General features: G+C 45.5%; 1 protein-coding gene across 4 annotated transcripts in view; it reads left to right on the forward strand.

Annotated features, from left to right (window-relative positions):
- Nucleotides 1–23,173, forward strand: part of Vstm2b (V-set and transmembrane domain containing 2B) — a 28,501-nt gene extending 5,328 nt beyond the window's left edge. For 3 of the 4 annotated variants that reach the window (XM_087569136.1, XM_087569137.1, XM_087569131.1), the window contains one exon: nt 22,502–23,102. In XM_087569136.1, the coding sequence (XP_087425262.1) occupies nt 22,502–22,590 (89 nt within the window). In that variant the 3' untranslated portion in view covers nt 22,591–23,102. 4 annotated transcript variants of the gene reach the window in all.
- The last annotated feature ends 1,044 nt before the right edge of the window (nt 23,174–24,217 follow it).

The following is a 24,217-nucleotide window of genomic DNA, read 5'->3' on the forward strand; positions in this document are numbered from 1 at the left end:
CTAGCAAGCACAAGGCCCTGGGTTCGGTCCCCAGCTCCGAAAAGAAAAAAAAATAACAAGAGAGGAGGGGATTATTAGAATACAAGACCAGAAAAGTGAATTGCTACCCTGGTAACAAGACCCTGGGGGTGTTTACATAGCAGTAACAAGGAGTTTAGAATGCCGAGAAAAAGTAGAAACTTCTGTGCCAAATAGCTTTTTTCTCAGGATACTCCCACTCTTCAACCCAACTCAGAAGAACACTATCTTCCACATTCACTCCGTGTCTGATTTTAAATAATTCACCCCCTGCCCCAAACCCCCTCCTCAATATTGTATGATGCATATTTCCTATGAAAGAATTCTCTACTGGGATTACAACCTGGAAGTCTAGGGGAGTCACGCATAGCACTGATGGGATTGGGCATACTGTCATGGCGCCCACTTGGCTGTTCTCAAAGTGCATCCACTGCTGCTAAGAAAAACGGTTCTTGGACTGTCCTCACTAAGTCCAAGGTGACAGGCCTCACATCATCATGTATCTTAACCTCTTGCTGACCCTTAAACATTTGAACATTTGGAAGTAGCTGGTCGATTCTGAGGATCATTTCAACCTGGTTTCTTCCTTAGTTACTCCCTGCTGTGGGAGTATAGCACTGTATCCTCCCCTGCTTGGGAGACAGCATTGGGTATCTCCCTTATGAGAACTTGTGCTGTGTTTACTTCCCCTATTTAAGAAACTGCACTGTATCTCTCCCATGGGAGTTTGTTCTCTCTCTCTCTCTCTCTCTCTCTCTCTCTCTCCCCCCCTCCCTCTCTTTCTCTGTCTCCCTCCCTCCCTCTCCTCTCCTCTCCTTCTCTCCCTCCTTTCCTCCCTCTCCCTTTCCTTCTCCCTCTCCCTCCCTTGCCCCCCCCCACCCTGTGACAGTAGCTCATTCTGTTTCTCCCCTGTGGGAGCCAGTTCTGTGTCTTCCCTGTGGGAGTGCACTGTGTGTCTCTCCCCTAAGAAACTTAACTGTGCTTCTATCCTCTGATTTGGAAGACTTTTGTCCCTCATAGTTCCATGGAACTACAAGACACCACACCACCCGACCCCAGCCAATCCATGAGAAAGATGGGCCAGCTCTAAACAAACCCAAGATCTCCCACCTAACATGGGACTTTATTCCATCCGTATTAACTTAAGACAATGTTAGTGTTGTGTGGGGAAAAAAAAAAAGGGCAGAATGTCAGTAGCTCAGCACATTCCAGATTTATGGTCTTGTTTGTATCACATCTTGTCCTAGGGTGGGAACCTCATAGCTCTGTTCACACAGTCATTCATAGACTCTGGATGATGGACTGTACCAGCTCCAGCAAGTGTTTCCAAGTCTCTGGGAAGCAAATATAGCAGTATATAAGAAAAGATATATAGAGATGACCTTTTGACCCAGTTTTAAGAGGGAATGGAACCCTAAGGCTATGAAGCATGTGCAAAACCACAATGAATTCATTTATTCCTCACGTATTTAGAACAACTCTCTCTGTAACATTTGGAGAGACTGAAGAAGGTGTCACCGAAAGCATTCTGTAATGCATTTTCTCTGAGAAAAGTCACTCAGGAATGGCAAGGTGGGTTTCTAAGGTCCAAGCCTAGAGGTGGCAGACATCATGTCTACCTTCATTCAGTGACCACCACACGGTCCCACAAAGATGCAGGAGTTTGGGGGGAATGTACCAGTCCTCGTGACAACTGCTTTCCAGCTCTGTCTCTCTGCAATGGAAGAGGGCACACATTTGGAAGGAACTGTTTCTAAGTAGCACACAGTTGGTATATTAGGAAAATATTAACTCATAATATACTATGATTGGCTGCTGATTAGAGAAAAGACCCCTTTGCCCTTTCCTCTTGGAAAGTAAGAAATAAGGTTGTGGGACAGATTGGAGTGGACCAACTGAAATGTCCTCCAGAGCAGAGGCGAAACAGATAACCCAGAAGCCCAGATAAGAGTTATATCTTTGCCATCTGAGAATTTGTGTGTGACTTTAGGTAAGTGATTTAGCATCTCTGTAAAATAAAGTGTGCTAGTCTGATGTTTTGATTGCTGTGGCAAACAGATTGATTTAAGAAATAACTTGGCTCACGGTTTCAGACATTGCAGTTTGGACTCTTCATTGCTTCTGGACTACAGTGAGGCAGACCAAGATGGTGGAGTACATGTAGAGAGAGCACAGTGTGGGAAGTTCTGTGCATACATGGTTATCATAACCACTGTCTTCTTAGCTGTTTAGAATGGAGAGGAAAGGAGGAGAAAATGAACAAACTGACAAGCTGGAGGGGCCTTAAGAGATAAATGAATGGTACTACTGGGGTTTATTGGAGGCTTTAGCTAGGAAGTAATATGTACCAGAGATTTCTGAGAGTAGAAGAGGCTACACCCATGACATTGTAATGAGACCAAGGACATGAGTTCATCCTGGTCAAAACTCCTCTTCTTTTGGCTCGTGTCTGGGCACTTGAGAACCAAGCATGGCTAATCAAACTTCCAGTCCCTGTGCTAGCCACTGGAGTTGGATGAGCAAGTGAAGATGCCCCAGGACTTTCTACCCGATAACAGAATTCACTGTTAAGATGTAACAGTACTATATCTTAAATGATATAGGGTCCTGGCATCAGAACTCTTACAGCACAGTCACCAGAGCTGTCACAGCAGATGGGGTCTTGAATGTCTGTCAGTCACAGGGTCCCTACATGCCATAGAGGACAGGATGGCAGCCAGGTTGAAATTTCTGTTTATCTTTCTTGTGGGGAACAGTAGCAATTACTGACATTCATAAAGCACAGGGAGCTGGGGTCCCTGCAAGGGGAGACAGTGCTGCCCCATTGCATGGGATATGGTGACTCGATATTTTTAATACCTAGTGACTTTCATCAGCTCCTATACAAGACAAGAAGAGGCATATTTCAGACAAAGCTCTGATTTCTCCCTAACCCCCACCCCTTGAAAATGAAAGGTGATCAGATGGGTCATCAAGCTTAGTGTTGCCCCCATCCCTAAAGCCTCTCTACGAAAGTCTTAGGAGAGCCACTTAGTTGTGACTAGCTGTGTATTCCATTTTGAGCCTAGAGAAGTGAGACATGTGGTCTATGTACTACAAACACACCTAACAGCTTTGATCCCAAGGAGGGACGGTTGAAATATTCAGACCGTATGCAGGGTGGGTATTAACCTTTCTGCAAGACTTGCCTGAGTTCACTGCCAGCTGGGTCTTAGGAATTCCCCAGGGAGGCAGCAGGCTGAGGAATATCTCAGAGCCTCCAATGGCAAGGGATTACAGCATGTTCTGGGCCTCTTCCCAGTGCACAGTTCTAAGCCAGAGTGGCCCATTGCTCTCGGTTAATGAGCAGGCATGTTTGTAATGTTTCTCAATTGGGAGGCCGGTGGAGCAGGTGTCACAGTCAAGCAGAGTCACTGTTGGGCTTTGGAAAACAGTGTTTATGAAGGTAGAGGCAGGGTTAGGCCAGCTAGCAGAGAAAGATTGCAAGTCCCCAGGGACAGCAGCAACAGGAGGTGCTAGTGTCCCTGGGATGCAGAACAAGGGAAAGATAAGATTGGCAAAAGCCAGAGTAGCTGGACAAGGTTCCCAGATCAAATCTGTAGTGGCAAAATCTCAATGGAGGGAATCAGTTGACTTACCATGACCCAGCAAGGAATTGATGCCCCTCTTGCATGTTCATAATATGGCCTCTTATTAGCGAAACCCCTTTGAAAGCCAATGACAAGGGCATCTGGAGAAGCTGTTCCGAGAGGTCAGCCACAGGGCTTGGAGCAAAACGAAGAAGGGTAAATGGAGGACCCAGAGGCAATGGAAGGGTTACCCCAGCCTTTTCAGATTAGCAGCTTCAAGAGTGGCCCAAGTCACCTCCACGTGGTCCCATAGGCAGTTAATCCTAAAAGACCTTCAGATGCCCGTACTTGTGAAGTGAGCTACTTCAGTACTGTCAGGAACGAGTAACAGAGCATTTTGCTCAAACCATTGCCTCTTTCCTACTCCTCAGCCTGGAAAGGAAACCTTTTCTCACTGCTCTGTGCTCAGCATGGCCTTCTAAGCATTTGCACTAAAAATTTGTTTCAATTTTTTATTTGATTCATGTTTCATGTTTTGTTAATAATCATGAGTTGGATTAGCAAAGCAGAGTAGACAGGAGGGGTGGTGTCTCTTTTTCACTGGGTGAGGCAACCTGATTACGCATGTGAATACTGATCCATTGTCATGAACACTTTGTTGCTGGTTGCCACTGAAGGTTGTGGGAGACAGTATCAGCATATCTTCTAAAGACTTCTAATGGAGGAAAGGCATCATGGAACTCAGCACAGCCTCATAAAACAAATATAGTTTGCAACAGAAAGACTCGTTTTTGCACAAGGTTCCCTTCTGGAGGGACCTTGGGGTCTGATTGTGATGAGCGATATCCTCAGAGCTTCAGTTTCAAGGAGAAGCACCACGACCCCTGCTGGGTGTATCTGGATGCAGAGAACTAGCTGCTCCCAGTATTTCAATTAATGGTTAGACAACAGCCAAGGCCATGGTTGTGACTCTGGTGTTTGTGTGGAAGAGTTGTTGTTTCTGCTGGGAGCTATTGGGAGGGGGTGGGGAAATCCTTGGGTGTTGCCATGGCAACCATAAAACCATGACCAGAAGGGGCTTCAGATGTGAAAATACTCTCTCTGCCTCAACCTATGCCCTGGGTAGATGACAAAGCTGACACAGTGGTGCCAGACCCATGATAGAGACTCAAAATGCCACCAAATCCCCAGTCACAAGAGAAAAGCCAGAAACCCTGGCCTGAGGAGGACCTTTAGACCATTGCTGTAAATAATCTGCTCATCCCTAAAGCTCTGATGTGCTATAAGAACTTCAGTTTGGGCAGGAGGAAATCAGCCTGGCAAAGGGTGCCCTCAGAAGAGGGAGGGAATCACTGAACACCCTGAGGGAGAAAAATAAAAAAAAAGGAAAGGACCCTGTGAAAGAAGTTGTGGAGAGTCACAGCTGACAAGAGACATCTACATATTCCCAAAGCATGGTGACATCTTATAAGTGATGGGAGACTCACTTTCTCTCAGCCACTGGGATTCTGCCCAGCCCAGCCTCATGCTTCCTTTGAGTGGGGACCAGAAATGGCAGCCATGGACTGTTGACACAATCAGGAGAAGTTCCCTGTAGGCAGATTCTTTCCAGGCTTGAGTCAGTTAGGGATGGTGTCCTCTTAGCTTAGGTGATGCCCTGACGTGTCCTAGATTCTCCCATAGTTCCCCACCCAGATTCCTGGGGTGGACTATGTAGGCTGCTTGAATTGGAATGGTATTGTCCTTCACATCCACACATAAGCAGCCAGTCAGCTCACAGCCCAGCCTTTCTCTCTTGGCATCACAGATCCCAAGAAAGAGCAGCTTCTCCTGCAGTGTAATGATTATTCAGTTATATCTGTCTTTTACTGAGCATGTGTGCCTGCCACTGTCTGCTCTACTGTCAGCAGCAGTTCTCTCTCTTACTGGCTTCCTTCATCCCCAAGAACACGGTTCTTCTGCCAGTTTGTTGCTGGAGTTCAGACCCTTTCATCCACAGTAATGGCAGCCCCCAAGAGAAGAGCCAAGCACCAGACTTTCTAAATGTCACCAGGAGCCAAACCACGAAGGAACCTCTCATTAAACACACCGGGAGCGCATTTTTAAAGCTCTGAATGTTAAGGATTCTCCAAGCATCCGCAGGGATAAATGAGGTCAAGTGCTTCTGTAATATGATATTGATTAGTCCTGCTCCATTCGTACAGTGGCAAGGCCTTGCTTATGGTCTAAACCCTGCAGCTTTATGGGGATGCTAGCTAGGCTTTAAGATATTTTTTGCACCACAATGTGGTGGTGGTGGTGGTGGTGGTGGTGGTGGTGGTGGTGGTGGTGGTGGTGGTGGTAGTGATGGTAGTGGTGGTGGTATTATCTGTTCTGTTCTCTGGTGCTCTGATGATGTTTCCCATGGAGCTCTTAAATAAACTCCTCCAGAGAAATAAGAAGTTTCACTTGGTCTTCTGTAATGGCTACAGGGAAGTTGAGAATGAGAAAATTCTATACTTCCTCCCTATTCCTATCTATTTCTTAGGGAGGACCTTCCTTAGAGTGGTACCTCCTGGGAAATGAGTCTGATCGCTTTCATAATGTAAGGAAAGAGGATCATGTAAATACCAACGTGGATCACCCCATTTGGCTCCTCCAAGATTAGGGTTTGGCTGATGTGGAGCATTAAGTGATGGGTCAGACTGAGGGAGGCACTTAGCAAGGGGAAAGCCCTCAGTAACTGTTGTGGCATGAGGCTGAAGCCTCCCTATGGCATCCATGCAATGGCCCCTGAGACATAGACCTGCCCCCAACAACATGCTCAGATGGAGACTAATCTTTGAAATGATTGAATTTTCTGTTCTGTCATTATCACCATCTAGGATGAATCATCAAAGTTACTTTAGACAGGCTAAAATTGGCTGAGTTTGCTCCTCTGCTAGTGGACTTTCTCTTAGGTGTCTGTTCACAATAAGAAGCTGTGCCAGTGACTTTTCTCATCACCATCCCAAATTGGACAACAGCATCTGAAAGGAAGGAAGCATCATTCATGTTCAGAGTTTTAGAGGGTTCAGTCAGTCAAGGCAGGGAAGGTGTTGTAGCTGAGGGATCTATTTGTGGCGGCAGTGGATTCTCACACAGGAAGGAAAGAGATTTGATGGGAAGTAGGGCTGGGCTATATAATCCTCCAAGGCCTGATCTCACTGGCTTACCACCTTGAGCTATGCCTCCCATCCCACGGGTTCCATTCCTCAACCTCCAGACAGTGTCACCAGTTGATAACCAAGTTGAGAACATTTCACATCAAACCATAATGGAAGCCAAAGTGGACATTTCAGAAGCTCTTCCCTACTCCATGCTCAAGGGTCCTTCTCCATCCATACCAGAAGTGGCCAGTCATAGAGTCAGAGGACTGCCTCAATGTTCCAACTACTCAGGAGTTTTTGAAGACTGATTATTACCGGACATGTCTTACTAGCATCAGACTTCCCATCCCATGCTCTTTGGGAGTGGGGGCGGGGAAAAGACTTGGATCAGTCGGTTCTTTTGCATGTTGTCCATGATGCTCATCTTGCTTATCCTAGTGGAAGACTCAAAGCACAAACCCAGGAAATGCTAGGACAGCTCGGAGGGAGCGGCATCCACTACCACACGTGACCATTTCATTGGTTCCCCTGACATTTTAATCATTCCCATTTCTTCAGCAACATGTTTCCTTGATATACCCACTTTTGTGGACTGGAATCATGGCTTCATCACTGCTATGAGCAGGTTTCTTCTCTGTTATCCTTCGTGTAGAACCAGGTCCTAGGCTGGAGGGCAGCCGACTGCATCAGAGGAAGTCATCTGTTAATATTCACAATGAGAAACAAGGAAGGATTTATTTTTGGCTCAGTTTCAGAGGCACTGTTTCATGTTCTGGTTTGAATGAAAATAACCCTATAGGCTCAAATATTTAAATACTTGATCCCCAGTTGGTAGTGCTGATTGGGTAGATCTGGGGGTGTGGTCTTGCTAGAGAAACTATGTCACCGGGAGTGGGTGTTGTGGTTCCAAAGCTGTGCTCCAATCTTTCTTAGTTCATGTTCTGACTCCTGCTTATGAATTGGGATATGGACTCTCAGCTTCTGATCTCAGCATCTAGATGCTGCTGCTTTGTTGCCTCCAATTTACCATCGTGGATCATAATCCTCTAGAACCATAAGCCCAAATAAACTCTTTTATAAGTTGTTTCAGTTATGGTATTTTAGCACAGTCATAGAAAAATAACTAAAAATAACTAATGGGTGGGTGTAGAAGCAGAGAAAAGGGGGGATTCTTGTATTCAGATAGGATATTTTTACTCAGCTGGGATTCTTCTCTGCTTATCTCATGGAGACCTTCAGCACACCCACAATTATGATGGGTCTTCTTCTCCTAATCAATCCCCTTTGGAACTGCTCTCGAAGACACATCCAGAGGTTAGAATCAGAAACTTTCAAATGCTGTCAGCAGTGAAGATCAGCCAACATGGGATATTTACAGAGCACCAAGTCCAGCACATAGGAAATACTAGGAGACGTTGGCTTTTGTCATCGTAAGTTTGTGTGAGAATGGCAGTGAGTATCTAGATCACCTAAAATGCTTGAAAGGAACCCCAATGTGAGACTTACCTTATGAGCTTCCCTTCCCTCCTATACACCAGGTAAACTTCATGAAGCTAATGCCATATTAAAGAAAGACCATTAGGAAGACCTTTAGCAGGTAAAAATGTTGGAGACAAGGCTTGATGTTCAGGGGGACAGTTCAAGGGAGAGGCCCTCAGAGATGCAGAAATAAGGATCTCAGTCCTAGAAAGGGCTATGGGAGTGCAGTGAGCTGACTTCTGCATGTTATCCATTCTTGTCATCAGCAGAGTGGGGATGGTGGCTCGAGCTCTGATGACCTTGGAAGACCCTCAAGGAGGAGTAATTCAGGAATGTGCCTGGAAGGGCTTTGTAAGCTAGGCCAGAAGGAAGTTCAACCCCTTTTCTCCAGGCATTCTCCTTTCAAGCACATTATTAATGCTTGCTGTGTTTGAAATTAACACTTGACTTTCTTTGGAGAGTTAAAGATGAGTTGGTGGGGGTACCTGACCAAGCCTTATAAAGGGTTAATTTGGCTCTGAAAAGAAAGCAAAAAGTCAGAAAGAGCTCACTGGTTAAATAAGATCAAACTGTAAGATTTTAGGTTTTTGTATTTTGGGGTTTTTTTTTTGTTCGTTTGTTTGTTTGTTTTTGCTCTTCTCTGAAGGTCATGCAGTCAGAGAAAACAGAGTAGAAGGCAGGGTCCTTTGGAGATTGTGGCTCCAGCCAGTGTGGAGACAGAGCTAGGCAATGCAGCTCAGAGAAAACAGTGCCAAGAGAGAGGACAGTGTGTGGACTAGTTAGAGCAATAGGTAGATGGATGTCTGCACGAGAGGTTGAGTGAGTGGATGGAAAAGCAGACAGATGGCAGGTAAGCCGACGAAAGGATATGTAAATGGGTGCACATGAGATAATGTGGTCATGAGGATGGATGAGTGGATGGAATGATGGCTAGGAGGATGAAATTGGTGGGAAGGGATGATGATGATAATGGTGTGTGTGTGTGTGTGTGTGTGTGTGTGTGTAGACAGATGGGTGAGCAGGAAGGTGGATGGATGGGTACATGGATGGAAACATGAATGGATGAATGGTTAAGTGTATCAGGACTGGACAGAAAAATTAGTAGGTAGTAAAACATGTGAATGAGTAGAGGGAAGATTTATATTTTTTCTTGCCTCAATAAAATACCGAACACAACAATTTAATTAAAGAAATTTCCATTTTGGGCTCACAGTTTCAAAAGTTTGGACTTGTGGGTCCAAAGTGAGACAGAACACTGTGGTAGGAGCATATGTTGGAGCACAACTGCTCACCTCGTGTCAGCCAGGAAGCAAAGAGGCAACTAAGAACTAGGCATAATATATAGTCCCCCCCAAACAACCCTCTAGTAGCTTAACTCCAGCCAGGGCCCAACCCCAAAAATGTCCATAGCCTCCCAATAATACCATCAAATTAGGAATCCATCAATGGAGTAACCCACTGTTGAGATCAGAGCCCTCACAATCTAGTCACCTCTCCATGAATAGATCTACCAGTTGAGGACCAAGCCTTTTCACCCATTGGGGCAGAAACATTTCAAATCCAAAAGGGGGATGTGGTTGTCTCCACGAGGACAGATGAGTGGGCTGAAAATGGATGGAAAAAGTAGCTGCTGGGTAGGCAGGAAGAAGGATGTTGGAAAGGGTGTGTAGCTGGTTGAAAGGGGCTAGATAAAAGGGCAAGTGGACCTGTGAATAAATGATGGATGGGAAGATGGATGATTTGGGGACCAGGTAAACCTTGCTCAATGGGTGCGTTGGGGCTGGCGACATGTCTGGGTGTGGAATTTCTGGCAAACATACCATGAGAGATGCCTTGGAAAGAAAGGTCCCAGGCAGTGGTAGGACCAGAATGCCATGTCAGTCCATGTTCTGTGTCTACCTCTGAACCACTAAATACAGTAGATAGAGCTGAGGCACAGCCAGTCCACAGGTCACCACCAGTTTTCTGGAACAGATGTCATGTACCCTCCAGTGACTGGACACTAAGTTATCTGGGGAACAGAGCCTGGCCTCAGGCTTCTTGATGATCATCAAATTATACTGTAGGTTTTTTCTTCTCAGACATATATCTAGTCTCTAGGCAAATGGATGAACTGCACTTGCTTTAAAAATTAATGTAACAAGAAAATACACAAGGGCATATTTCATGGGGTGTTCTATTTTAGAGTCATATTTTAATGCATGACACATTCTGGGCAGTTCCTTGGCACTGATTTTATTTAATGAACACATGTTATACAATTTTCCAAGCACTATCCCTCTGCAATTAAAATGCATTAGCCATTTTGGCCAAATTGCATTTCTAAAGGTAAAGTTCTCGGTGAGAAATAGTGTTCAGGTATCCTTGAGGCAGAAGACAGACGGGAGTTGTAAATAGGAAGACAGACCTGGTAAGGCTGATTGTTCCGGTCACTGATTGCTGTTCTCTACCCTGTGACCAATACCACATTAGGTGATTATCAGTCCTGGCTCTAAGGCGAAGTGTAGGGAGGCTGGGGGTAAGGACCTCTGCTGTTGCTTAGCAGCCTGGATTGAGCAAGCATTGAGAACCTACTCATTTTGTGCCTGACTCTTAGATAGTCTGACTAAAGGGCCATGAAACAGGAGACAAGAACACCAGACAACTTGAATGGAAATGGGCTTCAGGGAGGATTAGACACTCTTCTCCATCACCCTAGCTCTACTCTGTAGTCAGTGAAATGAGCACGTAAGCACGCCAGAGTCCACAAGTGCACATTTCACATTGGGAAATAGACTCAGGTCACCTAGAGCAGGTGTTCCCAGATCGTTCCCTGAAACCCTATAAACTGTGGTGCACCGCCAACTTCCATTAGTTTTATTTTTAATAAGCATATTTATGTTTGCATGTTTGTTTACTGTAGTGCTGGGATCTAGAGCCTACATTCAGGGTAAGCATTGTGCCACTGAACTCCACCCCTAGCCTTGCACTGGGGTTTTCTAGGCGGGTGCTCTACCATTGAGGTGCATCAGTCTCTTGCCAGCCTTCTGGTTGTTGTGTTTTGCTTTCATGTAGTAATTAGTTTGAGAAAAACAATTCTACTACTTCAGTATATTAAATACAACTGATATGACCCAAATTACATTTAAAATGTGTGCACAAATTAAAATTATATATAATTTATATATATATATCAGGAAATAGACAAAACCTACAAATATATTACACATGTCAATACTTGACGTTCTATTGAAGGGACTTGGAACAGCTTGTAATAAGGCATGTTGCATGATAGGTCACATTAAAGAAAGAAATGAGTGGAAGAAGTTGAAATGAGTCTGAGGAAATTGTGCGAGAGACAGATCTGAGTCCCATTCAGATCCATATTCATGTCAGGTTACTGAGACTGGCTCCCTGAGGATGTAGGAAGTGTTATTAGCCCTAGGTGGAGGCTGTGTATGGGGCATCCAGCCATTCTGCACATTTGGGGAGAATGAAAGTGTTTAACCATCTGCCCTGCAAACACTGGATCTCACGCTGCAGGCAGCATGCAAAGAATCAGGGAGACACACAGCTGAGTCATAGTCTCCCCTCTTTCTGGCTCAGCCTCTGGCATAAGACATAGATGTCGGGAAGTAAATACACCCACAGCTGCCCACTCGCAGCCTAGAGGAAACTGAATTTGTGCTAGAGTCCCTGGGACAAGGGGAGTCTATAACCTGCAACCCAAAAGGAAGTCCTGGGAGCGGGGAGTCAGGTGAGTGTGGGGCACAGAGGATGGAACTAGAATGAGACTGTATCCGGATGAGAGCTGATACAGTGAGAAGCTGTGCAAGGGGGCAGTACAGCAGCAATGCCCAACAAAGGGGAGAGAGTTTTGGAATATTCTTATGGGGCCTCTGGGCTCAGCAGGAGGAGGTAGGTATTTTCTAGAGTCTAAAGGGTGATCTGACAATGAGAAAGTCATTCCTGAGAGGCTGGATGGGGCAAAAAGAAATGAGTGCATACAATTAGTCTCCTTATGGGAATCTACTTTGATCCACGCAAAGGAAGGAGGGGGCGGGTGAAAAACTGTCTCCTGGAGAGGATTCAGAAGTTCTAGCCAGCTAGAGAGCCTGGAATTCACAGATACCAGGAAACTAGTGGCTATAACCCTCTACTGGCATTCTGCAGCTGTGCAATGTTAGTTAAGTCACTAATTCTAGGACTTACCCATAAAAGGAAAAAAAATGGGTTCCACTTACTAAGGCCACTGTGAGTGGGCCAAAGGAGAGAATTCTCACAAAGGGCAGAGTAAATTTCTAAGCACTAAGAATACTGTGGGTGCCTATTAGCATTGCATGGTCCCAAAGAGTATCAAATCAAAACAGATTGGGTGTGGGATCTCTCCAGATGAGGACTGGACCCCTCACAGAAAGGCAGCCCCAGCATGCTCAGCTGCTGAGCTGGTGGTTGGCCACTGCGCATAGCCACCTGGCTATGAAGAAAGTGACTGTTTTGAAATAAATACGCTGGCAAAGGCCCATCAACTGAGTTGGCCATCAGAGAAAGTGTGTTATATGAATGTGTGACGATGCCACAATAAAGCCAGAGGGCTTGGCTCAGTGATAGACTCCACCAGTGAGAGAGGGGCTAGGGTGTGGATTGATGGGTAGAACACCTGCCTAGAAGCCACAGTGAGGGGCCGCAGTTATGGTTCAGTACTAGTGCTCCAGCCTTGAATCCCTAGTCAGGGACTGGAAGTTTGGTTTATTGGTAGAGCACCTGCCTGGGCTACATGTGGCTCAGTGGTGGAGCAGCTGCCTAAAATCCCCAGTGAGGGACTTAGGTGTGACTCAGTGTTGAAGAACTTACCTAGAATGCACCAGAGAGGGGCTGGGGGTATGGTTCAATGGTAGAACACCTGCCTAGAAGCCCCATGTGAGGGGCTGCTGTGTAGCTTAGTGGTAAAGCACTAGGTTCCAATACCGACAATGCAGAAAATGTTAAATGAAACCCATTATTCTGTAAAATTAGCATGAAACAAGAAAACAATGGAAATATGTTAGAATTCAGGAGGAAACACCTCCCAACTCCTGTCCTGGAAGTCAGGCTGGGCTCCCCTTGTCACAAGTAGGGGAAATGACATGACATTCTGTTCTTTGACTCTAAGAGAGGCATAGGTGGTGGCTGTAGTCCACTGTGTAGATAGAAGATATGCAGCCTGAGAGGCCTTCATCTGTATTAAATAAAGACAGAGTACTTTTCATTAAACTTGGGCCTCCAGCAGACAGTTAGTGGTACCTTGATGTAAGGGATAGCCCATGAACTGTCAGGAGTAGCCTGGCACTAGGCACTGCCCACTGTTTATATGAAACTCAAAGTTAACTGTGTAACCTATAATTTATCTGGAAACCTCGAACTTTAGGCAAGTTATTTCTCCTAATTGAATTTTAGTTTCTCCATTCTAAAATTAGTGTGTGTGTGTGTGTGTGTGTGTGTGTGTGTGTGTGTGTGTTACACATCTATAGTCCCACTACTCAGAAGGTTGATATAGAAGGATTATCAGACTAATCTGAGCTACCCAATAAGCTCCAGGCCATGTAGATAGTAGAGATATTAGTGCTTGGCTTCCTGTGCATTAGTGATTGAGGCTGACTCCCTGGCAGAGGCAGCATGCACTCAAGACCTAAAGTATGGATCAGTCCACGAGAAGCAGAAACATTGGTTAATTCATTGGTTGCCTCACTTTGAGTGCTGGCAAGGACAATGGACCAGTGTACATGGCTGGAAGTATGATAATATTGGGATGATTAAAAGAGGTTCTCATGGTGGCACCGAAGTGGTATTTTTTTCCTCTGTAGTGGGGATCTGATCAAGGCTCTGCACCATAGGATGGCTTCTCCAGGTATGCATGAAGCAATTAGGGCACTGGTGGCAATGAAGTGAGGAAAATGTTTCAGAAACCCAAGACCATTAAGCTGTGGCAGAGAAACAGTTCAACCCCATAGTTGTACTGTGCATGTTTCACTCACCTATGATAAGTTTGGGCACTAAATAAAAATGTTCATGAGTTGAAGGTTTGGTCCCCAGGTGGTGACATTGTTGGGAGGTGACTGCACTACAGTCCAACTCTACCAACTCCACCAGTCTAACTGCATCGCTGCCAGCTCCATTGCTCAATTCATAGCTGAATGATTTGTTAGGAAGAGGAAGATCATGGCAGGAGGGAGTCGGTCACTGAGGGTGTGGCATTGAAGGGTATATTTCATTTCACCCAGCACCCTTCTTTGCTCTTTGTTTCTGGCTGCTATGAGGTGAGAGGCATCCCCTACCCCATTGTGCCCTTCTGCCATGATGTTCTACCTCCCCACAGCCTCAAAGCAATGAGCCAGCAGACCGTGGACTGACACCTCTGAAACCACGAGCCAAGGAAATCCTCCCCTCTGTGAGTTGGTTTATTCAGGTATTTTTGTCACGGTAATAAAAAGTGACTCGAATACTCTAGAAGCAGCTTGCCTCCATCCACTGAGTAGGGTGGGGGGCTAGGGGAACTGACTGAAGCAGGAAGCCACCAGCCAAGGGCACAGGCCCACATCTCAATCACAGTCTATGTCTCCAGGTCCCATGCCATTTTGTTTTCTAAAAGATATGTACTTCCTTTAAGACACAACAGCATTAGTTAGGTGCTTCTAGCTTTTGCCATTTACCAGCATATATTAATTTTATAGCAGAAATGAATTCCACCCAAACAAACTCCCTTAGTGCTCAATTATTCCTCACTGGCTCCCTTTGGATAAATATCCATGAAGAGGCTTTAATTAAAATGTCAAAAGGGGAGGCCGCTTTGCATGGTGCCATCTTCCCACTCGGCAGCAAGTTGGACTCATGCAGAGTCCATCAGTGGAACTGAGAACTGGGCATGCCAGGAGGGTCAGCTCCAGGTCAGGAAAGGGGGCTGAACCTGCCCACCACACAGCTGAGCGCAGACCTAGTAGGATCTGAGCCAGACTCCTTCTGGGTTCTGAGCCAGAGCTGGCTCAGACTCTGTGAACTTGGACATTAACGAATGGCAGGGTGTTAGGATGTACTGTGACTGAGGAAGGATATACAGGAACCCATGCACAGAGGCAAGGGTGGTGGCTTGCAGCTCACCTGGGCCCAGGTTGGTAGTCATGAGGTCAAAGACTTGCAGATTCCTGCTGAGAAGGGCAGTCAGACTCAATGGAAAAGTAGGGGCAGGAGTGCTGGTACCTAGGCATTGCCAAAATTGGTATGCTTATAATAGGAGTCTCCTAATTTTCATGTCAGATTAGAATTTACCTTCTGTTGAAGACTCTAAGCACATTGATCTCCATCTCTCTACAACCCGGGCTCGGCCCTCATGTGGCTATGTGCCTCACTTTGTTAATAGGTTCTCCAGAAAATAGGGTTTTTGACCAGAGAGGCCAGAAGTGTGGGAGTAAGAGATTGTGATGAAGACTGAAGGCCAGTCCCCTCAAGTGACAGCCTGCCTTAGCAGCAGCCAAGGTTTCTGGATGAAACATGACATTGACCTTGACCAGGATGCTGCCCGTGCCCTTTTCTTCTTCTTTGGCAGTAGAGGGGTTGGTCTGCTGCTCTCAGAGAGAGCAGAGGTACAGCGAGGAGTGACAGGGTCCTCAGGCAGGTCTTAGAAAAGGAGGGATCTCTCTTTAGCATTGAATGGAGGTTCAAGTTCACGTGCTAGGCTTTTGTTTCATCTACAGAGGCTGCAAAAGAAGAAAGCGATCCAATTGAGTATGAGCGCTTAAGGACCCTCATCTAGCAGACTTGGCTTGGGTCCCAAAGTTTTCTAGCCAAGAAATCTTTGTTCAAAAGACAGGTTAGATCTCCCAAAGTGCATAGCAGCCTTTAGTGGCCATAGTATGCTCAGTAGAAGGGGGCAGGGAGCAGCTGCAAATATACCCTCCAGGGGTTCTCAGGAAATCACAGCCAGGTTCAAGGCTAGAATGACTTTGCCTATGAGAGATTGGGCAGTACCAACCTTTGGACCAGCATTCCTGCTGCCTGCACTATATGTGTGCACATTCTGCAGAGCTCTGCAGAGGGAGACACAAATAGTCAAAGCCTGCAGTTCCAGCCTGCAAAATGAGCTTCAGCCCACTCAGGCCACCCGAGCCAGAATCAGTTTGCTGACCTAAAAATATCATAACTCTGCTTATACTTCTCGGGGCTGGAAAAAAAGAAAGGAAAAGTGCAGTGTTCGAGCAACTCTGAAAAGCCCCTAGCTCATACAATGTGTGTGAGCTGTTGAGCAGATCAGCCTTCCCCAGCCCTACCATAGCTCTCAGCCTGCAGAGACAGGGGGTTGGGCCAAGACGTTCCTTAGTTCCATACAGACCTGATGCCCCAGGCTCACATGTGGGTACCAGTGCCACACCCACAAGGTTCCCTGTTAGGCAGTCTTGTATCACTGTGACAAAATAGCCAATACAAACAACTTAAAAGGAGGGATTTTTACTCTGCTCCATTTCCAAGTCTTCTGTCCATGGCTCTGTTGTTTGGAGCCTACAATGAGGCACAGCGTTATGATGGGGGCACATGGTAGTGTGAGACTATTCAACTCATGGTGGGCAGAAAGGGGTGAGCACAAGGCACTACAAGTGACCTGATTCCCTCCAACTAAGTCCTGACCAAAAAGTTTCCGAGACCTTACAAAATGACACGGTTACCTGTGAACAAAGCTTTCATTCCATGTTGGGGATACCTCAGATCACAACTGTACACCACCAGGAGAGCTTCTTTCCCAGGATTAGATTCTACACAGAGAGCAGAGCATGGATCAAGAGGAAGCTCCGACACAGCCTCCTCCTTTTCTTTATTAAGATATTAAATGACTTCAACAATTCTGGGCACTTTTCTGACAGGTCTATAGAGATCTTTTGTTGCTGGATAAATAGAAAGGAGGAACTTCCCATAGAAAGGCTGCTTAAACTGAGACGCATGCGCGTGCGTGTGTCTTTGTGTCTGTGTGTGTATGTATGTGTGTGTGCATGTGTGTATGTGTGTGTGCGTGTGTTTATGTGTGTGTGTGTATGTGTGTGTGTATGTGTGTGTGTGAGGATGTGTGTGTGTATGTGTGTGTGAGGATGTGTGTGTGAGGATGTGTGTGTGTGTATGTGTGTGTGAGGATGTGTGTGTGAGGATGTGTGTGTGAGGATGTGTGTGTGTGAGAATATGTGCGTGCGTGTGTGTATGTGTGTGTGTGAGTGTGTGAGGATGTGTGTGTGTATGTGTGTAAGGATGAGTGTATGTGTATGTGAGGATGTGTGTGTGTGCATGCACGTGTGCACTCGCCCATATTCACCATATTTTCTTTTTTTTTCATTATTACATTAATTTATTATCTGCACCTCCCAATCATCCTCTGTCTCCTTACTTCCTTTTCCTCTCTATCTTCCTCTTCCTTCTTTTCCCTTCCTCCTCTTCCCCTTCCACAAATGTGGTGTCAGGTCTCAGGGTGTCACCCAGGCTGACCTGGAACTTTCAATCCTTCTGCCTAAGTGTTGAGATTATGTGCTACCACACCTGATTCAGAGTCTCTTTTAAACGGCTCCAGAGTATCTCTTGTCCTTCTCACTACCTAAATGATAAACATTAATTTCTCAGCTGATACCTTCATCTTAAGCCAAAGACACTTCAGCTTCATTAAGAACTATCAAGGTAGCAGCACTGGTTTGAGTTGAAGATGAATCAGCCAGACTGATTCCCAGGGCTTTCCTCACCCTCCCAGGCTGCCTGAGTCTCCAGCTTTATTATGACTAATATGCTTGTGTGCACCCCAGCACTGTGCCTGGTTCTCTTCTGAAAGGGAGGATACAGATGAAGAGGCTGCTAGCATCTGATCGGTTCAGCATTTCAGCCTCATGTCCTAGGAGTGTCAGAAGAGACTAGCGAGTCCATCCCAGCTGAGCCAAACACACCTATCCAGCACCGTGTACCTGTGCTCTACAAGGTCAAGCAAAGTTGCATTTGTCAGACAGCAGTGAACAGTTTTGGCTGCATCTGGAAGTCTGGGAGGTAGAGACTCAGGCCCCAGATGCAGAGTAGACCTATGCTAGACATCACGACAGGAAATCTCCCTTGAAGAACATGACCCCGTGGTCATTAAGATCCAGGGGTGTTTTAAAACTAAGTAGATGAGGAGAGAGTTTGCTTACATTGAAAAAGTTCCCTCTGGGGAAGGCATTCACAAAATTAGTTCTTCAATTCTCTTGAGCTAAGACTGTGCTTGTAAAAGTTTGTTCTTGGAGTTGGTTCTCTCCTTTCCACCTTTACATGGCTGTGGGAATTGAACTCAGGCCACCAGGCTTTCAAGCATGCTTAGGCATCTTTCCAGCCTTAAAATGTTATGTATATTTATTTATGTATTACTGGGGATCAAATCTAGGTCCTTGTACATTTGGATAAGTGCTATCCCTCTGAGATATAGTCCTAGATCCTGTTTTTTGTTTGTTTGGAGACAAGGTCCCATGCTGTAGCTCAACTGGATCCTCCTACCTGAACCCCAAGTATTAGGGTTGCAGGGGTGTCCAACACTCCTGTCTTACACTGGCCTTTTCTGAAACTTTTGCTTGGGTGGCAGTGACTATTTGGGTCTCCTTTGTTTATGTGTTGTATGGTTTTTTTTTTGTTTTGTTTTTTTTTTTTTTTTTTGCTGTGACAGAGGACCTTAAAAACTCAGTGACTTTGCTGTGACAACATAGGAATTTACACAGCTTACTCTGCTGGGCTCATCTAGGCAGTTGGTGCCAATTCACTTGGGTCTTGATTGGTCTAGGGGGACCTCATCTAGGACATCCCATGAGCCTTATCCTTCAGCAGGGTGACTCAGGCTTAGACAGTTCATTCTAAAGGTTCACAACCCTCTGTACACTTTTGTTTATCTCACCCCATGATATTCCACTGTCTACAACAGGAGGTGTGTGTGTGTGTGTGTGTGTGTGTCGGGGGGTGACACTATCACAGGATGTGCATGCTGGAGACTGGAAAGGCTTTTGGTGGCCATTTCTCTAGCTTATTTCTATCATATTGCTTAACCTAGAGCTTGGTCTAGTGACGCCAGCCACACACATACTAATTTTCTGGTATATGCTACAAGAACAAGAGGGGTTAAGGAGGCTGTCTAGGGTCACACCACCAGTTATCAAGAAGGATACGTTTAGGAACCCAACTGCAGCCACCAAGCAGATATCCAGATTGGAGACCCTACAGACCTTGATTGCTACTTTCCATAGGCTATACCCTATGCAGCCACCATGTGATTCTCCTGTCCCCGATGCTCCCATCGTTGTCTCAGCACAGAGTAGAAAGCTGTTTTTTCCATAATGGTGTTTGAACTCAGGCCTCTGTGAATACTATGGACCACGAAGCTATGCTTTTAGCCTGGAAACTTTCTATCTTGAGCATGCAAGACTGTAAGAGTGACAGTGACAGCTAACAGGGTACTTGGAAGAGAGTTTAAATCTCTTTTCCCTACCTGGGCCCCAAGTTCCACCCAGCCAACCATCCCCTGCCTGGCATACACGCCCATGGGCTACTTCTCTGGCTACTGAATACATTGATGGTTTGAAATTCTGTGTACAACTGCACCAGCTTTTAGACACCCCTCATGTTTGTTTCTGTCACCTCTAGGGTTTGTAAGAATGTAAAGATCAAAATCTGGATATTGGAAGGCTCACAGGATGTCTGGTCTCCAAAGCTCTATACACCCAAGAAGCACAGCTGTCCCCTGTTGTTCTATTTGCACCATTGTTTTCCATTAGCCATCCATCAACTCACCCATCCCTGTATCTGTCTTCCTAACAGTGTGTGACAATGAGGAGGTAGAGAGGAGGACTGTAGTCTTCAGAGCAATCGATGCACTGTGATTCTCTCTGTTGGTGATGATCAGAGGCAGTGGCCAGATCATGGGAGGGCAGGATGGAAACTGTGTGGGAAACTAAGGTCTGAAGACCAGTATGTCTGAATGGGGTCCTTTCCTGTACTTGTCAACTGGGGTCAGGGTTGTGCACGGAAATAGAAGCTCTGGAGAGACTGGACACAGAAAGAGACTGCTTTCTCCTCACTCCATAGTGTGAGCCAGTTCCAATCTGTATATGAGCAGCTAGAGTCATGGAGAATCTGACTGGAATCTGTTCAGCTCCTCTCATAGGGAGGATGACACGTTCAGTTGCACACAGAGCAAGATGGATTAGTGAGTAGGGGAAATGGTTTGGACAAGAGAATAATATTACAGGATCCAATTATATCATGCCTAGGTATGCACCTGGTGGCCAGCTGACCACACACACATAGCCATGTTTACTACACTAGCCACAACCACCAAGATACAGTAATCAGCCTCAGTGCTCCGGAGGTGACTAGGTAAAGAAAATGGAATTATATATACAAATTCATTCAGATGGAATTATGATATTTTCAGGAAAGTAGTTGCAACTGGCAACCATTGTGTTAAGCAAAATAAGCGAGACTCAGTAAAACAAGTATTATGTCTTTCTAGATTTTTAAATCTCTACCCCCTCTGTGTGTGTGTGTGTGTGTGTGTGTGTGTGTGTGTGTCCATTTGTGATGAAAATAGAAGGAGCACTAGTTAGAGGAGACCAGCAATAATGAAGACTAGGGTGGGATGGGATAATAGGGCTGTATCAAAGCAAAGTCTGATGAAAAACATGTATGGAGAAGTTAGGATGAAAACTATAATTTTGGATGATAATTAAATGAATGAATGTCATCATCACCTCCTCTTCCTCCCCCCACCTATAATTCAAGACTCAGGGAACATCTCAGAAAAGACCAGAGGACCAGAATGCCTGCTGAGATTATGTCTTCTATACGTAACAAGGAATCGTACCTAAACACAACCTTCACAGTGGCAACACCAGATGACATAGTAACAGAGATCGGGGCAAACTCATAAAGTCTCAGCCTTAAATGAAGAGCTATAATCAATTTATAAAGAGAAACCACTCTTCTCCAAGGATGAGCTCTTTAACAGCTATCCGATCCCACGTGTTCAACCCTAAACATATCACGTTTGAGCAACACAAAATCAGCAGGACACACAGACACACCACATGCAGAAAGGGATAGTGATAGTTGAGGAAGGCATGAATTTGAGGTAGCTAGTTGGACTACCCTGGAGGATTGGGAGGGAGAGAAGGGAAGGGTGGAAATGTTATAAATGTAATTCTCATATATTAGTTTCTATTTAAAAAAAACCCTAATATCAGGACCTGAAAAGAAAGGAAAAGATTGGCAGTACTTTTACACATTATGATCAAGAGTACTACTGCACACTCAGACCCAGCCTTGCTGAGGAAGCCCCTCCTCTAACGTCATGGAGACAAGTGGACCCAGCTGCCCAGGCAGCAGCTTTGCTAAGTCTCCACTGTCTGTACATCTGGTGTTCTCCAGTGGAAGAGCCTCCCACAGCCCTCCAAGGTGCACAGTTGCTGCTCAAACAGACTGCTGGGAGTCCAGGGGAAATTTATAGAGTAGCAGTCAGCATTTGTGTCACTTCCATCATTGGTAGCTCCAGCACCAAGGCAGAAGAGCAGAGAATCCCAGGAGAAGCAGTGCATTTTGCAGCTCAGGGACCAGGGGCTCTTGGAGACACTTTCCCTGGCCACAGAGGGAGGACTTTCCAACATCTGGATATTTTGAGAACAGGTGAAGAGCCAAGAAGTGGCCCAGAGGAGAAATGATGAACACGTGCATGGAGTTATTGTACAGAGGAAGGCCTAGGTATTGAAGAAAGATGTGGATATGGGGCCATGTTTGTTGGATCTTGAATATTAACCCATTCCAGGCTGTGATTCCTGAGCTCCATACTTTAAGGAGTGGCTTGAAAGCATGGTTATGGAAGGAAGCCTCCAACCGTTTAAGACAGGACTTGGGTGGATGCTGAGCTGGGCCATTTAGGGAAGGAGGTTGGAGAGGAGACATGGAGGTTGGAACGGTGTGTAGATGTGGCATCGTCATAGAAGAAGTAGGGAGGCGAGCCTTTGTGTCAAGGGTACTTTGAACAATTGTGCTGGGGACCAAAGAAGCGGGTTCTCTTTAGTAAAATAGGGCACTGTGACTTGGACTTTTGAACTACAGTTTAGCACATCTGCCTCAGGGCAAAGGCACTTACGTCTGACAACAATCTGTTCCATCTTTTAAACCGAAACAGAAAAACAAAGCAGCCTCTAGCTTCCTATTGTATTTTCAGAAGCCCAGGAAAGCCTCCCTCTGTCCTGGACTGCCTTGGGGACCCAGGTTCTTAGGATTCAGGTTGACTGTCTGTTTTTTCTTCACCCGCAGGTACCGGCCCAGGCTACAGTGCAGACCCTCTGCTGTCTCTGCTCTTGTTAGCACTACATAAGTTCCTGCACCCTCTTCTGGGGCACTGACAGCCGTAGCGCCTCAGCAGGCAACCTGGGAGGACACCTTGCCACATGGACACAGGGACTAAGGGAAGCATGAAGAAGTCCATGCAAAACTAAATAAATCATATTTTTGGGGAAGTAACACAGATCTAGAAGACTTAAAATTATGCATCAAGTTTCCAAATAGGATGGGGTGCAGGCCGTGCGGTGTGCATGGGGCGCCAAGTTCTTCACGGCAATGTATTTTTCTTTCCTCCACATTCCCTCCGAATCTTCATTTTGCACGAACTGTTAAGCAGGCACTGAGGATAGTATGTAAAAAATGTTGGGTCAAAGCCTTTCTGACAAAGTAAAATATTTTTAGGAGACTATTGTGTTTAGAAAAAAAATTTTTTTTGAATTTACATTTTCTTTGGGGGATTTTTCCTTTTTTATTAAATTATTTCTTTGGAGACACTTTGATTAAAAAGAAACATCATAGTTCAAATTCACTGTCAATAATATTTATTTTTAAATAAAAATTGGAAACAAGGATATACAGTTGTTTATAAACTGTATTGTATATTGCTGAATAATAGTTGGATTAAAAGAGAAAACTTTTCAATAGACTTTCTACAGCCATGTATGACGGACTGTCGAGCTTCAGTGCCTGTTGCAGCCAGACACTGTGACCTCCTTTTCTCAGACAGCATCTGATTGGCCCCTGGCATGGAGGGCAGCTCAGGACACCTGACTGGGCCATGGAGAGCATCTGCCCAGCCTGTCAAGGGACAGTGGGCTTCCTAGAGGCAGGGATGAATACTGCTACTGCAGTCAAAGCTACTGTATGAGTCAAGAACCAGCCTTCCCCTCTGGCCTTCAGTAGATCTGCCATGCACTTATCTGCTGTGAGCTTATAGACCACCCTGTACTGCTCCTACCTTTACTGATCCTCAAAAAGGGAGTTTGGATAGATGGCTAGTCTCCTGTACTTGCTTACCTTGAACCTACAGATGGCTTCTAGCCTCTGATATGTGAGTTTGGGATAGGCTGCCTATATCAGAGATACTAATAGGCCCTAGTAGCTAGTTATTCTTCATTTCATGACAACTCCATTAAATACCCAGACTTGTGGTTTGTTTAAAATATAGCCAGACTCTTATAACTATTGTTTGTTTAAGGGATTTTGTTTTAGTTTTGGATTGGTTTATTTGAATGCCATGTTTTTCTTTAATGAGATCGAATGCAATAACCTAGGCTCTCCTGAAATTCCTACGTAGCACAGGGCATTCCTGAGTTTATAAGCCTCTTCTTCCGCCTCAGTCTCCTAAATTCTGGGAGGATGAGTGTGAGGCACTGTGTCTGACTTAACCTATGTTTTCAGGATGGGTGGTAGTCAGCGTTGCTCACCAAATGCTTCCTTTCTTCTCTGACTAAGTATGTGTTATGACTACGCTTTCTATCATCTAAGGGCTGATGGGCCCACTGGAAGAACAGGTTAAAGACACTTGGTTGCCGATGCAAGGCTTTCTGAATCACTCTCTTTCAGTATGACAAAAGGAACATTTAAAATAGCAAGAGCCTTCTGCTCTTCTTCCCCCCCCCCCCCCCCGCCGATACAGGACACTAGTGACTCATAAGAAGGACTGATTGACACAATCCTTGAGGAGGA

Source organism: Rattus norvegicus, chromosome 1 (assembly GCF_021556685.1).
Source record: "Rattus norvegicus strain SHRSP/BbbUtx chromosome 1, alternate assembly SHRSP_T2T, whole genome shotgun sequence".
Classification (NCBI taxonomy): domain Eukaryota; kingdom Metazoa; phylum Chordata; class Mammalia; order Rodentia; family Muridae; genus Rattus; species Rattus norvegicus.